Below are 16,946 nucleotides of genomic sequence, written 5' to 3' on the forward strand. Positions count from 1 at the left end.
TAAAGTAAGAAGACTTGGAGCTAGCATAATCTTTGGATCCATTATATGTATACAACATATAATGCAATGCATTTAAGCAAGTCATGAGAGAAATCATATTTCCTTCTAATGAAACACAACATGTATATTTCAAAAAGATCTTTGCATTTAATCTAAACATGTATGCATTTGTAATAAAGAAATCCACTTCTCCAAAACTGACATCAAAACGTCCTAAGACATTTTAAGTTATCAAGTCACCCAGATCTATTTTGGGTTCATTCATCATAAAAAGATTGAAATCTATTACAAAAAAATTAACAGCTGCAGCAGAAAAGAGAATATTAAGAAAGATGTAAATTATAAACTCCTTTAAAGACAACAGTGAGCCAAAGTTATCTTAGAGCTTCTGTGGAATCAAGAACATCCCTGCAAGAAAATTATTTGGTACCAAACTTTACACTTTAAATTCATCCATTTAAAGTTGAAAGGTTAGCTTTACTCTAGAGTTACAGACTTTAGCATTAAGCAGGCCAGGCGCCTTTCTAGCTTGCTTTACTATTATAACTTATTTGGTCATACAACAAATAGCCTTTCTAACATCTCAAAATCCTCATATGTACAGTTTTCTTTTATGTGCCTTCTGCCTTTATCTGCCTTCACAGCAACCCCAAGTTGAACACAAAAAGACGCCTTTCATTTATCATTCCCCCCACCAATGTCTATATCCGCTAATCTGTGCACGAGTTGCAGAGAGCTGGTGCCTATATTCAGCAGTGATTGGGTTTGAGGCGGGGTACACTGTCGACAGTTCATCCATCTGTTACAGGGCAACACAGAGAAACACACACACACACACTCACAAATAAGGACAATTTTTAGAGAGCCATTAAACCAACAGTCCATTTTTTTTAACTATCACGAGGCAAGCGTCTCACTTGTGTGAATTCTCATGTGAAGGGTTAAATTACACTTTTTACTGAAACATTTTTCACAAATCTTGCACGAGAAAGGCTTCTCACCTGTGTGAATTCTCACGTGAACAGTTAATTGATCTTTTTTACAGAAACGTTTCTCACAAAACTTGCACGAGAAAGGCTTCTCACCTGTGTGAGTTCTCATGTGAACAGTCAAATGACATTTTTCACGGAAACGTTTTTCACAAGACTTGCAAGAGTAAGGCCTGTCACCTTTGTGAGTTTTTAAATGTCCAGTTAAACTAATCTTGTACTGGAAGCTTTTTCCACACAATGTGCACAAGTAAGGCCTTTCACCCGTGTGAGTTCTCATGTGAATAGTTAAAGTACCACTTTGAACGTAAGTTTTTCCACAAATTGTGCAAGAAAAAGGCCTCTCACCTGTGTGAATTCTCATGTGAATCGGTAACTCACTTTTCTTACTGAAACCTTTTCCACACAGTGTGCACAAGAAAGGCTTCTGACCCGTGTGAGTTTTCATGTGAGCATTTAAATTGCATTTTTGAATGAAAGTCTTTCCACAAATCGTGCACGAAAAAGGCCTGTCGCCTGTGTGAATTCTCATGTGAACATTAAGCAAACCTTTTTTACAATAACTTTTTCCACAAATCGTGCACGAGAATGGCTTCTCACCTGTGTGAATTGTCATGTGATAAGCTAAACAACTTTTTCGACCAAAGCTATTACCACAAAGCTTACAAGTAAAACGCATCTCACCGGTGTGCGTCTTCATGTGATCAGTTAAAATGTTTTTTTCACAGAAACTTTCTTCACAAATATTGCATGAGAAAGGCTTTTCATCTGTGTGACTTCTCATATGAAGGGTAAAACGGCTTTTTTGACTAAAACCTTTTAAACAAATTTCACAAGTGAAAGGCTTCTCACCTGTATGGGTTATCGTGTGATGAGATAAAAGCCGTTTCAGACGAAAACTTTTTCCACAAACCTTGCAGAAAAAAGGCCTCTCTCCAGTGTGAATGCTCATGTGTTCGGTTAATAAACTTTTTTGACTGAAAGCTCGTCCACAAATCTTGCATGAGAAAGGCTTTTCACCTGTGTGGGTCCTGATGTGAGCAGTTAAATGAATTTTTTGACTGAAAATCTTTCCACAAATATCACATGAAAAACGCTTCTTAGCTGTGTGAATTTTCAAGTGTCTAGTCAATAGGCTGTTTTCAGTAAAATCTTTCTCACAAATGATACAAGAATACACGTTTTTATTCTGAGTTTTTTTCATCCCATTTTGTTTTTTGCTATCAGCATTGTCATCATGATGTCTAGATTTCCAAAAGCTCTTATTTCTCTTCGGCTCTTTATCTTCGTTTGATTCTTCATGATCATTTGATCGCGAAGGATCGTTTCCTTTGTGATCCTGGTTCTCAGCCCCAAAAGAGGCCTGAGACATAAGTAGCTTTCTGTTTAATTCTTTGTGGTATTTTTCATCACTTTTAGGAATCACTGTGAAGCTATTGGTCTCCAACTTCACCACAACTTGCTCTTTATCGTGACTGTGCTGTTCTTCTTTTATCAGCTGATGTTTCAGCTCCTCCTGCTCTTCTTTCTTTTCCCGATATGCTAGCTCTTCCTGCTCTTGTTTTGTCTCCTGGTGTTCCAGCTCCTTCTTCCACTCTTCTTTTATGGTCAGCGGTTCAGGTTCCTCATGGCTTGAACAAGAGGTACTCTCTTGGTTAAAGAGAAGCTCTTCGACAAAAAACTCATCCTTCACAACATGAAGAGGAGGGAAGTCTGGACAGATAAACAAAATCAAAAGTCTGTGTCAAAATACAGTTTGAGAAAAAACGTCCTATAATCATCTCAAATAGCTCACATGGAGTATGGAGGAAGCTATACCTTAGCAAAGTGTGGCGGTGTCTTGCTTACAGCTCCAATTTAATTGATTAAAACTACACTTAAAATAATAATTTCTACCTACAAATAATTAGAGAAATATATGTTTTTGAGCATCATGTTTAGGTTTATACATTTAGCAGATGCTGTTATCCAAAGTGAATCACATGTAGAGTTCAAAGCAAACTATAACTGTTTTATTGTTTTATTTAAGGATCAAGAACCTTTATTGTCACCATGTGTTACCATGGATGAAAAAACGGGAAGCTTACAGCATGCAAAAATAGTCTTTAGGGTCTGATAAGATTCGTATCAGAGTCCAAAAAGTCAGATATTAGTCCCTTTGCTAACGATATGAATTACTAAAAGGTTGATGAATTAATCACCTAACGCCCCCTTAATGATGCAGTCATGCCCGCCTTTATTTACAGAACTGCGCAATCAGACATTCCCTGAGAAATTAGAGTATGCAAATAGGTATTACCAGAAGTGTGAATGTAACATGTTACAGTCCACAAACTTCTCAGCAGGGGTTGACAGCTCTTATAGCTTTTGGAAAGAAGCTGTTGAGTCTATTAGTTGGATTTAATGCTTCTGAAGCATCTACCTGATGGAAGTGGGTCAAACAGTGCATTGGCTGGGTGGGTGTGATCAGTGGCAATGTGTCTCACCCTTTTCTGGACTTGTGCAGCATAAGCCGCATCCAGATCTTGTAAACGCTGTCCTCACCACCCGTGCTAAACTATTTTTATTTTGGTATCGGATGAAAAGTTTTGAGGAAGGGTTTGCTGAGGTGGTGAGGATGTATGAGAGTTTATGTAACACATCTTCAAACTGTTATAAAGAGACACAAATGGCAAACAACTCCTGGAAAGAGGTAGAGCAAACATTGGAAACAGAAGAGGTGGTCTGTCGGAAGAGATGGGGATATCTTTGGGATAAATTTGCGAAAGCCAAACGTCGGGTCGGCACAAAGAAGAGTGGGAAGAAGGTCCCGGCTCTGTCCACGTCCTTGCAGTCGCTCGACAAACACGTGAAACACAGTGAGACGACCACCAACATGTCTGTTTCCTAAAATGAGGTAATGTTGAATAAACCACATTCAAACAAGGTTGTGACGTAGCCACAGTGGGCGGGGCTTCATCAGAGTTTGCAGATGTCTCTGTTATCTCGGCGTATGTAGCAAGCTTCAGCTTGGGCTGCTGCTAGACTGTTATGTATATTGCATATTGTATCATCGTACATTATGTAAATACTGCATATTCTATTATTGTGTGTCATGTACATAGGTTGTCGATTTTTTCCACTGTCAAATAGTTTTTCCTTTGTTCAATATTTACACTGGTATTTACGCTTATCTTCTACTCTGGTTGTTTCTTCAGAACTAACTTTAGACTAGACCGGTTTGCCCTTTGTCTTCTCTTTTTCTTCTCATTCCTAATAATTGTGTGTAACTGTCCCTGGGTTTGCCACTGTCACACCTGAATTTTACCTTTACCGAACAATAAAGGACTTATTATTATTAAATTGCTGTGATGTGACAAAGTATAAGTTCCATTTGCAGTCATTGTACTCCCATATGTAAGTTCTGATGTACTTCCCAAGAACATACTTGACAAGAATGTACTTGGGTGTTGTTGAGCCCAGACCTCCTCCTCAACTGAACTGAGAAATGAACGAATCAGTAAATCAAGTGATTAGGTTCAGTTCATTCACTCGACTGTGTCGTTATTTTTGAACAAATCATTTATTAAACGACACAACACTGAAGCCCATCTGACTCAGGTCTTTGTGTCAATTTTTATTTTAATTTAGATGCTCAACTTTTTCTGCATGAAAAGTAGTTTTAATAACATCAAGTTGGCAGTCAACATTTCTTTGTCTAAGCACAAATGTGTTGATCGGTATCAGTTATAAAAACTTCCGAAACTAGCATTTAAACAGCACCGTAATATTATTTAATTAATAAAACGTTAATACTGCTGGTATGTCATACCTATCCGGTGTGAGATTATCTGGGCTGTCGGAGTTAGGTCCATCTGTCTGCTCTGATCATCGCTCTCTTCCTCGGCCTTAACCATGATTTCTTTAAACTTTGTAAATGCTTCTTCAGCAGCAGTCTCCTGCTGATCGGTAACCTGTCTCTGAGGCTCAGGTGAATACATTCTTCCTGTAAACTCCTAATTATTTAGCCTAAATGCTGTACTCCCCGATTATTCCAGCCAGAAAAGGGTAAACAGTTAGCTACTCGGTCTTCTTCTTCGCCGGCGTGTGGGGTCCAGCTTACTGGCGCCACCTAGTTCGGAGTGTTGGTCAGAAATGATATTACATCTAAAAATTTCAAAATAAGCCAAAACTGACTGATGTTCGTCGGCAAACTCTCTCTCCGTCTCCTTCTTCCTGTGCGGGTTATTTAAAAACATTGTTAGTGCGAAATCTAACGGTCTCAGGTTAGACTCCTCTCTAACCACCTCATCTCATCCCATTTCTTACTTTTTCTTCTTCTTCTTCTCCTGGTTTTTATATATATATATATATATATATATATATATATATATATATATATATATATATATATATATATATATATATATATATATATATATATATATATATATATAAATATATATATATAAATATATATATATATATATATATATATATAGACCATAATTCAACAACAATATATATTGACCGATAGATGTGTATCGATGATAGAAGAAAAAGTGTAAGTGAAAAGTTACACACACACATACATAAATATACATTCAATATAGACTAAACATTGGTGCCATAACAATTTATTATTCTTTATTGTTTACAGTTCAAACATTAAACAATATGAGAAGACACATTGTCTTTGTTTACATTTACAAATGAGCTGCTAAGATTCCAAGACAACAGGCACAATAAGATCACTCAGAGCTTGCATGTTCTTTGTCCATCTGGAATACAACAGATAATGGAATGCATTTAAGCAAATGATTGGGGGAAATGTCTTTCAAAGAAAATATTTTTTTTATTCCATGTAAAACGTATGTATTTGTAATAGCTTTGTGAACTCCTTCTAGAAAATTGAAAGCAAAACATCCTGATTTAAAATGTTTATGTCTAATACACAGAGAAAACATCCATGCAGAAAGACCCCAAGCCAAGAGTTAAATGCAGGACAAATGCTATAGAAGATTCCAGGTACATTAGCTATAGTGGAAGAGTATGTTGCACTGAGCCACTGTGCATCCCTGTAAATTATCTTGTGAAGGGTTAAAAAAAAAAACAATACATATATCTTTTCACATAACTAGCATGAGACAAGCTTCTCACCCGAGTGAATTCTCATGTGAAGGGTTAAATTACACTTTTTACTGAAACATTTTTTACAAATCTTGCACGAAAAGGGCTTCTCACCTGTGTGAATTCTCATATGAACAGTTAATTGACCTTTTTTACTGAAACGTTTGTCACAAATCTTGCATAAAAAAGGCTTCTCGCCTGTGTGAGTTCTCATGTGAAGAGTTAAATTAAACTTCTTACAGAATCGTTTTTCACAAATCTTGCATGGAAAAGGCTTCTCACCTGTGTGAGTTCTCATGTGAACGGTCAAATGACATTTTTCACGGAAGCGTTTTTCACATAGCTTGCAAGAGTAAGGCCTGTCACCTTTGTGAATGTTTACATGTTCAGTTAAACTAATCTTGTAATGGAAGCTTTTTCCACACAATGTGCATGAGTACGGCCTTTCGTCTGTGTGCGTTTTCATGTGACCTGTTAAATGACCTTTTTGAATGTACGTTTTTCCACAAATTGTGCACAAAAAAGGCCTCTCACCCGTGTGGATTCTCATGTGAACATTGAACAAAGCTTTTTTATAATAACCTTTTCCACAAATTGTGCACGAGAAAGGCTTCTCACCTGTGTGAATTGTCATGTGAACAGCTAAACCACCTTTTCGACTAAAACTTTTCCCACAAACCTTACAAGTGAAAGGCCTCACACCAGTGTGCGTTTTCAAGTGATCAGTTAAAATTTGTTTTTCGCAGAAACCATCTCCACAAATTTTGCACGAGAAAGGCTTTTCACCTGTGTGACTTCTCATGTGAAGAGTTAAACGGCCGTTTCGACTAAACGTTTGTAAACAAACCTCACAGGTGAAACGCTTCTCCCCTGTGTGGGTTATCATGTGACAACGCAAAGCACCTTTTAGACGAAAACTTTTTCCACAAACCTTGCAGAAAAACGGCCTTTCACCTGTGTGAACGCTCATGTGTTCGGTTAATATGCTTTTTCCAATGAACCTTTTACCACAAATTTTGCACTTAAAAGGTCTCTCTCCTGTGTGCGTTCTTATGTGACAATTCAAATGACCTTTTTGACTGAAAGCTTTTCCACAAATATTACACAAGAAAGGCTTCTCACCTGTGTGAGTTCTCATGTGAACAGTTAAATGGCTTTTTCGCCCAGACATCTTTCCACAAATCTCACATGAATAAAGCCTCTCGTCTGTGTGAATTTTGAAGTGTTTAGTTAGTAAACTGTTTTCAGTAAATGTTTTATCACAAATTATACAAGAATACAAATGTTTATTCTGAGTTTTTTGGAGACCGTTTTGTTTTGTACTATCATTACAGCCATCATGCTGTCCAGATGTCCAGCAGCTCTCATTTCTATTCAGCTCTTCATCTCTGTTTGATCCAGAATATTTAGGACTGTTTCCTTCATGATCCTGGTTCTCAGCCTGAAAAAAGTCCTGAGAGATAATTAGCGTTCTGTTTAATTCTGTGTGGTATCTTTCATCACTTGTAGGAGTCACCATCAAAGTATCAGTCTCCAACTTCACCACAACTTGCTCCTTATCTTGACTGTCAGGCTCTTCTTTTATCAAATAATGTTCCAGCTCCTCCTGCTCTTCTTTTATTAGCTGATGTTCCAGCTCCTCCTGCTCTATTTTTATCTCATGGTATTCTAGCTCCTCCTGCTCTTCTTTCATCTCGTGATAAGCTGTGTCCTGCTGCTCCTGTTTTATCTCCTGATGTTCCAGCTCCTTCTTCCACTCTTCTTTTAACATCAGCGGTTCTGGTTTGTTCTGGTCCAAACTAGAGGTGTTCCCCTGTTTAAAGAGAAGCTCTTCGACTAGAGACCCGTCCTTCCCAACATGAAGCGGTGGGAAGTCTGGAAAGGGAAACAGAAAATAAAGTCTGTGTCAAAATACAATTTCAAAAAAGGGTACTCATAATCATCTTAAAAACTGTAAAGGAAAATAATTTAATATTTAAACTGAACTGCTTATTAAAGCTGCAAAAATGTGACAAGCAAGAGCCAAGCCCAGGAACTCGGGTTCTTTAGGAGATGACAGGGTTACGGTGTAGACAGAGTTGAAGGCACAGAGCGAAATGAAGAAAGAAATTGTGCAGTAGAGGGGAAATGGCCATATATGGTAGGTTGTAGGGCACAAGTGCTCTCTACAAACTGGGTCTTTGAGTTTCTTAAAGATGTTCTGGAACACTGTGGAACGGTACATAATATCTCTCGGTTCAAAGATGTTACTAAATAACTTGAGATCAATTTGTGACAAACTGACTAATTGTTTTATAGAATTCTGGCTGTAGCTGAAGGATGTTCTCAGTCTAAATGAGTAAATCACTAATGAAAAAAAAAATCACATTACCTGAAAAACTGAGTTTGAAAAGTAGCATTCTACTTTTCATTCAAATTTATTGATTAATCGTAGGCCATTACAGTACATTATTTTAAGTATCTTTTTTTTCCTTTATCCAAAGTGCTAAGTACTAAAATTAGGTTTTTTTAGTCAAGTAAAAGTTTATTTGTATAACAAATTTCAGCAGCAATGTAGTTAAAAGTGCTTCACATCATGAAAACATAAAAACATCATAAACACATAGAAACGGTTGCCGGTTGTGAGACTAGTAACAAACATTAAATGGCCGCTATACTCAGACTTCCTCCTTGAAAAGGCGGATGAATTTTTTAAGGCCGATTGTCAGATCCAATATGTTAGCTCACATCAACAACATTAAGCTCTGATAAAACATGTTTATCTTACAAGATACGTTTATAAGAGGTGCTATGAACGAAGCAACTCCTTTCCTGGCTGTTATCGTTATACATATTACAATATGTCATACATATTGGAATCTTAACCCTTTGTCTTTTTGTTTTTTGTTTGGAGTCCTGACTTCTCCAACTGTATTAACTGGATTGCTTTTTACTTGGGGTTATCCCATTCCCTGCTCCTATTTTCCATTTCCATTACCAACCTCTGAATATTCATTTGAACTTTACCGAACTGCAGTGAAATCCGGCGTGTGCACAAAGATCACCAAAAGCAGGCGTCCAAACTTATCGGCACGTGGGTAAAAAATTGTCAAGTCAAAAGTACTCGAGAACCAAAAAATTTATAAAAACAATAAGAAATAACTTAAAATTTTGTTGTGATTTCTTTAAGATCCTCCACAAATTATGATCATTTTAATTTAACAAATTAGTTAGATTTTCTGAAGGAAATGGATGTTAAAAAACTGTAAATACAAACAAAGTTAAAAACTGGTTTTGCGCGTTTGATTTCTTAAAAAATGGTCACAGTTTGCAAATTATGTTTGACATGATTAAAAACTTAATTATTTTTTGTCTCAATATCAGAACAGGATTTGGGTCAGTGTTTCTCTACTTCATTTTAATAAATTAATTGAAATTATCAGTTTTAATGCACAAGAGTTTACATTGAGTCAAAGTCGTCAGATGGTCCCTTTTACTATGAAATTAAAGAGAAAGTAGAAAGTGTGGTTATTAAACGATTAATACAGTGTGTTGTGCCCAACATGTTCAGTTGTAAGATCTTAACTTGTCTGTAATACTTTCATCATAATAAAAATAAAAAGTTTCCATTTGCATCAGCCATCTGGGCTGGTGGACCAAAACTTTCTTGAAATGAAGTTAGGTGGCCACACAAAATTAGCCACAAATGGCCTCCGGGCCGCACTTCCAGTCATATCTGATTTAAAGAGTGAGATTACACGGAAAACAGTGACTCAGATCTTTGCATCCGCTCTTAATTTAACGTAGATGGTCTACATAAAATGTAATGTTTACAACATTAAGTGTGCGATCTACCTTCCTTTGTTTTAACACATTGAGCAACGTGTTGATTGGTCAACAATTGCTATCCATTATTAAATTCTCCAGAAACTAACACTTTAAACTGCATCGAAAAATTATTTAAATGATAAAACGTCAACACTGCTGGTGTTTCATACCTATTCGGTGTAAGATTATCTGGGGTGTCCGAGTGAAATCCAGCTGTCTGCTCTGATCATCGCTCTCTTCCTCGGCCTTGACGATGATTTCTCTAAACTCTGTTAAGGTTTCTTCAACAGGAGTCCTCTGCTGGTTGATAAACTCCTTCTGCGGCTGGACGGAAGACATGTTTCCTGTAATCTGATATATATTTAGCCCAAATTTTTGTCTCCAGGAGGATTCTAAGCAGAAAAGGGTAAAGCTGTTAGCAACCCATTTTTATCCACTGTTTTTTTTTTTCCCTCTTCTTCTTCTTCTTCGCTGGACAGTTGGCATACCGCTTATTGGCGCCACCTAGTTTGGAGGATTGATCAGAAATGAAATTACAATCTAAAATTTTCAAAACGAACTGAATCTATTTAGTGCTCGTTTATCAGCTCTGTCTACATTGAGTCAAATAGACTCCAATCAAAACATTTTTAAGTTCAATAATACTTCAATAATCGCAGTTTCTTGTAGAGACAATACAAACAACGCAAACCACTATTATTATGTAAAATTAACAAAAAGTCAAATATAACTAAACATTTTTTTAAAGCAAAACAATTATAAATAATAATTTACAGGTTCAAAACTTTTTATTTTATTTTTAATCTTTTTGCAGCATCACAAATAATGTTAATGATCTGATTAGGGCATATTCTATAAATCTCATGGGGAAAAAAATATTTGACAGTTATTTAAAAAATGTTTTTAAATTTGAGGTTGTTTTTTCCATTTTGTTTTTATGAATATGGTATGTGCCCATATGTATGATGATGATAATAATAATAATAATAATAATAATAATAATAATAATAATAATAATAATAATAATAATAATAATAATAAAGCAACATTTTCTTTGCGGATCTAGATTTATATAAAAATAATAATAATAATAATAAGTCGTCCGATTTCACAAATTGTTTACTCAACCAGCTGTGGACATCTGACCAGGATTTCCTACTTATTGAGCCATTGCAGAATAAATGTGTGGTCTAGATTTTCATGACAAAATTGCTAGGGATCACGTTCAAAATCAAATCTATCCCTTGTCTTCACCAATGGATAATTTAGATTTAGCTATTAAGAATTTGAAATTGGTTTCTGTTATTTTGGGTGCAATTGGCCATTTCAAAGATTTTCAGTGATTGTTGAATATTTCACATTTGCCCCTTTTATTGTTATTATCATGATGAATAAGTCTCTTAAAAATGAATTTCAATATTTCTTATCACATTTTATCTGTAATTTTCTAAGCTCTGATCAACAGCTTTGGAAGTATAATTCGGACATTAGAAATAAACAGTTGTATTTTTTATCAGTTGTATCAAAGCCGGATGGAAATCTTTACATATTTCTTTACATATTTTCATTGAATGTTAAATTTGTAAAACGCTTCTGTAAATTTGCTTTTAAATTCTTGCAACTGTAAAACTGCAAAGTTTGTTTTTAAAATGTCATGTACAAAGAGAATACCATGATCAAACCCAAGCTGGTTGAATGTTGACTTTTTGTTTATTACAATTACTCTATTACTCCACACGGTGGCACAACAAGGGGTAAAGTTGTGGCTAAATCATCTTCCACTAACTCAAAACTGGTTTATGGAACTCAGATATTTTAAAAGACAACAAAATCACATTTCGATAGAAAGTCAAACCATCACATCTTTTGAAAATATTTTCAGGGATGTGAAGCCATATTGAATATGAAGGGTGCACCACGGAGGGTTGAAGGACATCCCCTGTACTGATATTCAATGCAGTCCGACATTCTGCAGTCAATACCTTTACACCAGAAGGCGCCAGGGCTCAAGCATTACAACAGCAGCTGCAATCCGACAGTAGAGTGAAGTGAAGCCCTTTCACTGAGGCAAAACAGAGTTACTCCTCATTTGACTATCATGGGACTCCATGGGCATGGATTGCAGATCTCAACTGGAGATACAGAAACCAAGGAAACCCAGGTAGAGAATAACGTTCTTCAAGGTTTTGGAGTGAAATCAAACCACTTCTGTCATACAGATCCTGGAGAGTATGAATTCCTCCAGAAGCCCATCTGTCTAAGAACCAGAATACTGCAATAAATTGTGGTTATACTAAACAGGAGAGCGGTCACAAAGCTTTACATTAAATCCCATATGTTTCTGGACATAAAACCAAATTTTCAAGGAGTTGCCAACAATTGGCCCAAATTTTCTACATACAGATCTAGGTTTCAACCCGCAAAATTGTATGTCTATTAGCCTATGCGGTTTTATCAGTTCTTCCTCTATGTGTTGCCAGGGGGTAACAATGTTTTCATTGCACCAAACTGTCAAATGTTTTATTTGAAAGAACCAGTAGTATAATTTAAAGTCAGGTGCTGCCAAGCCTCCAGAATGTTTTGGTAGTCGTAATGTGGATAAGCGAATAAACGTTATTTTATCATTCCATAAGAATTTATTAGTCAAAGACTTTAGTTCATCTAAGTAGTTAGGTGGTGCAGCTATGGATCATACAGAACAAGAAATTCAGTCAGCCAAGTACATTCATCTTTAGTATCGCAATTCTGCCTTTCAATGACATCTTGAGACTAGACCACCTCTGAGTGTCCAATGCAATCGCTATTTTAAGTTTATTGTAATTTAAATGTGATATATCTGAGAAATTGGTTAGAATAATGCAAAGATATGTGCTGTGTCATCAAGCCATAAGGAAAAATCAGACTGAGTTGTAACCAAAGAATTTTGAGACTTTTACATGCACCAAGGAACTTCCCACCTCAGCAGGGTGCCGTTTGCTTGCTGCCCACAGACAATCGCCTTCATTTCCCGCTACTGCACAGCATAGGGGAGGAACTCTCATCATCCTCATCATCGACTGAGTTTGGAGAACTGCCGGCTGGATTGAAGCTAAATCTGCAGTCCATCTTCTGCATAGACGCCAGAGTAAAGAATCCATCTTTGCCGAAACCTGCTTTGTGATTTTTTTCATTCCTTAGCTTCTTTTATATCTTCATTTTGCTTAGTAGTTTTAGTTAAGTTTCATTAGCCTAGAAGAGAGGATTTGTTGATTGAAATATAGTGTTAATTCAGACAAACAGCATTTTATAGTGATATTCTCTGGATGTTCATTTTATTTCTGTTAATAAATTCTTGAACTTGAAGAGAAGTTGCCACTCATTTATTCCATATGTGTGCAGTGTTTGCTGTTAAAAGATCACCAGTACAGCGATATTCCGGAGGTGAAAAAAAGAAACCCTGGAAACCTGTTTAATATGGGATTTAAATTACATGTCTTGGTCAAAAACACCAAGGTTTTTTTTCCTTTATTTCCAAAAGCCAATTTAATCCCATCAAGATTAAGTGATTGATTAAGAAGTATATTTTTTAAGGACTTTGGTCCAAAGATGATAACTTCTGTCTCGTCAGAATTTAAAAGCAGGGAGTTTAAGGTCATCCAGGTTTTGATTTCATCAAGACATGCCTGTAGTCAAAGTAATTGATTAGATTCATCAAGATCTAATCTGAGTGTGGCCTCTCCGAACTCTTCCCACGGCCGGGTTTTTGCCCCGGCGACCAGCCGAGCCGCCCACAGCTTCGACTGCCGGTACACATCAGCTGCTTCCAGAGTCCCACAGGCCAATAAAGCCCGGTAGGACTCCTTATTCAGCTTGACGGCTTCCCTCACCGCTGGTGTCCACCAGCGGGTTCGAGGGTTGCCACCGCGACATGCACCGACAATCTTGCGGCCACAGCTCAGACTAGCTGCCTCAACAATAGAGGCGCGGAACATGGTCCACTCCGACACAATGCCCCCCGCCTCCCTCGGGACGTGTTCAAAGCTCTTCCGGAGGTGGGAGTTAAAGCTCCGTCTCACAGGGGACTCTGCCAGACGTTCCCAGCAAACTATCACAGTACGTTTGGGCCCGCCCGGTGGGACCGGCTTCCTCCCCCACCATCGGAGCCAACTCACCACCAGGTAGTGGTCGGTGGAGAGCTCCGCCCCTCTCTTCACCCGAGTGTCCAAGACATACAGCCGCAGATCAGATGAAACGACAACAAAGTCGACCATTGAACTACGGCCTAGGGTGTCCTGGTGCCAAGGCACATGTGGACACCCTTATGCTTGAATATGATGTTCGTGATGGACAATCCGTGACGAGCACAGAAGTCCAACAACAGAACACCACTCGAGTTCAGATCAGGTGGGCCATTCCTCCCAACCACGCCACTCCAGGTCTCACTGTCATTGCCCATGTGAGCGTTGAAGTCCCCCAGCAAAACGAGGGAGTCCCCAGGAGGGGCACTCTCCAGTACCCCTTCCAAGGACTCCAAAAAGGGTGGGTTATCTGAACTGCTGTTTGGTGCATAAGCACAAACAACAGTCAGAACCTGTCCCCCCACATGTATGTGGAGGGAGGCCACCCTCTCATTCACCGGGGTGAACCCCAACGTGCAGGCACCGAGATGGGGGGCAACAAGTATGCCCACCCCAGCTCCGCGCCTCTCGCCAGGGGCAACTCCAGAGTGGAAGAATGCCCAGCCCCTCTCAGGGAGACTGGTTCCAGAGCCAGAGCGGTGTGTCGAGGTGAGTCCGACTATCTCTAGTCGGAACCTCTCAACCTCGCGCACAAGCTCCGGCTCCTTCCCCACCAGAGAGGTGATATTCCACGTCCCAAGAGCCAGCTTCTGCAGCCGAGGATCAGAACGCCAAGGTCCCCGCCCTCTACTGCCACCCGTTATAAATTCTGGAAAGGAGGGTCCGTCGGATAGTCGAATCTCGGATTCAGGAAGAGCAGTGTGGTTTTCGTCCTGGCCGTGGAACACTGGATCAGCTCTACACCCTCAGCAGGATCCTGGAGGGGGCATGGGAGTTTTCCCAAACAGTCTACATGTGTTTTGTGGCTCTGGAGAAGGCATTCGACCGTGTCCCTCGAGGGATCCTGTGGGGGGTACTCTGGGAGTATGGAGTCCCGGGCCCTTTAACACTAGCATTACCAGGGTTTTCGACCTCTCCCCTGAAGTCCCAAAAGAGGGTCAAAAGACCCTGAGTCCAAACTGACGACTCTGGTGGCTCAAATTAGCATCCCTTGTTCAATTGTAAATAGGGCCATTGCCTGAGGAATCAGCAGGGGGGGAGGAGAGCCGAACTCACAAAAGCATTCCACACTTCTGTACTGTCAGGCCAGAAGGTACGTGTGAATAGTCCATGTTGGGGGTGGGTGCAATCTATGATGGAGGCAGCTCTACAGTAGAAAACTAACCAAATTAGCAACACGGGTTGGCGTTCAAAGTTACTGCAGGGCTATCATTGGATGGGGTTAAATAATAATAATAAAAAAAAGACACATTTTACTGTAGGCAACCCGTGTTTTCCTTACAAGTTTTCCTTGAAAATTAAGGAGCTGTTTGCTGATTTCATACATCAGAACACCCAAGAAAACAACTTTTATTTCATTAGATTATAATTGCACTGCATTTAACAAGGTCCCCTTTTTTTACTCTGACCAGTTTCCCTGTATCTAGTGAATATAGCATCCCCCAAAGAATAAAAACAACCAACACTATCACTTTACAACTATTACCCTGCAGTGTGGATAAAACTAAATACTATAATAATAAACAATTGTTTGTTATTAGCAAAGTGCAGCATTTTTGGGATACAAAATCTCTAAAACCATCGTGTATGGTTTATTATGTATGTATGTTATATTATAAATCAACTAGCTGCTTGGGAGTCAGGGTAGAAAAATAAGCCTACTCTGAGCTTCCATCACAAACAAGGTAGTTCTGAAAATTATTTTAAAGAAGGAGATGTTTGTCTGAGTGATACCCTTTCAGTTTAGGCTGATGACCATGTCCTGGTCATGTCTAATTAGGCCCCTCTCTTTCCGATTTCAATCGAACAATAACAAGCTTATTGTTTCAATCGAACAGTAAGTTTTGTGTTGACTAGAATTTAGTAATTAAGCATTTTTTTTAATCTAGGAATATCAGGCCCTGAATACAAATGCAGTCCACACTTTTTCAGATTTGCCTTTGAAAACCACTTTTTAAACCACAGAGACTTTTCTATTCACATTACGATTATGCACTAATTTGTACGAGTAAATGTCATAAAATACCAATGAAATACACTGATGTTTGTAATCATAATTTAACAAAATGCAAAACAGTTCAAGTAGTACGAATACCAAATTGTCCAAATTGCCATTGCCTCTTATACGTTTGTATATTTCTCATGCTGGAATTTCAGTCCTCTTGACTTAGACACAAATACTTCTGGTCATTGCTCACAGCTGTACCTGGCAGTTAGTAGGGAGTTAAGCTTCCCCCTTCCTTTTGTGCACCAGTAATGGCCTTATTTACACAACAAAAGCACCGGTTCACAACTGCTTATAGGATGCTAATTAAAATCCTTCAGGTCAGTCGACCCGTCTCTGGGCTCCAAAGGTAGAGATGTTAAATGACCCTTCTCTGGTAATTCTAGTGTTAATAAGGGCTGTCAGGTCTCTGTACGACCGGTGTCAGAGTCTGGTCCGTATTGCCGGCAGTAAGTCGGACTCGTTTCCGGTGAGAGTTGGACTCCGCCAAGGTTGCCCTTTGTCACCGATTCTGTTTATAACTTTTATGGACCGAATTTCTAGGCGCAGCCAAGGTGTTGAGGGGATCCGTTTTGGTGGCCTTAGGATTGCGTCTCTGCTATTCGCGGATGACGTGTTCCTATTGGCTTTATCAGGGCGTGATCTACAGCTCTCACTAGAGAGGTTCGCAGCCGAGTGCGAAGCGGCCGGGATGAAAATCAGTGCCTCCAAATCCGAGACCAAGGTCTTGAACCGGAAAAGGGTAGAGTGCCTTCTCCA

At 38.7% G+C, this 16,946-nt stretch overlaps 2 protein-coding genes across 2 annotated transcripts; both read right to left on the reverse strand.

Annotated features, from left to right (window-relative positions):
• Positions 1–682: 682 nt before the first annotated feature.
• Positions 683–5,067, reverse strand: LOC110368224 (gastrula zinc finger protein XlCGF57.1). The gene is made up of 2 exons (XM_036145423.1): positions 4,801–5,067; positions 683–2,702 (listed from the first exon to the last, which is right to left on the reverse strand). Exons 1-2 carry the CDS (start codon positions 4,967–4,969, stop codon positions 898–900), a joined length of 1,974 nt encoding a protein of 657 aa, XP_036001316.1. The 5' UTR covers positions 4,970–5,067; the 3' UTR covers positions 683–897.
• Positions 5,068–5,601: 534 nt separating this feature from the next.
• On the reverse strand, positions 5,602–10,409 carry LOC105924539 (zinc finger protein 260). The gene is made up of 2 exons (XM_021315320.2): positions 10,076–10,409; positions 5,602–7,973 (listed from the first exon to the last, which is right to left on the reverse strand). Exons 1-2 carry the CDS (start codon positions 10,242–10,244, stop codon positions 6,106–6,108), a joined length of 2,037 nt encoding a protein of 678 aa, XP_021170995.2. The 5' UTR covers positions 10,245–10,409; the 3' UTR covers positions 5,602–6,105.
• Positions 10,410–16,946: the final 6,537 nt, after the last annotated feature.

This window comes from Fundulus heteroclitus, chromosome 13 (assembly GCF_011125445.2).
Source record: "Fundulus heteroclitus isolate FHET01 chromosome 13, MU-UCD_Fhet_4.1, whole genome shotgun sequence".
Lineage (NCBI taxonomy): Eukaryota > Metazoa > Chordata > Actinopteri > Cyprinodontiformes > Fundulidae > Fundulus > Fundulus heteroclitus.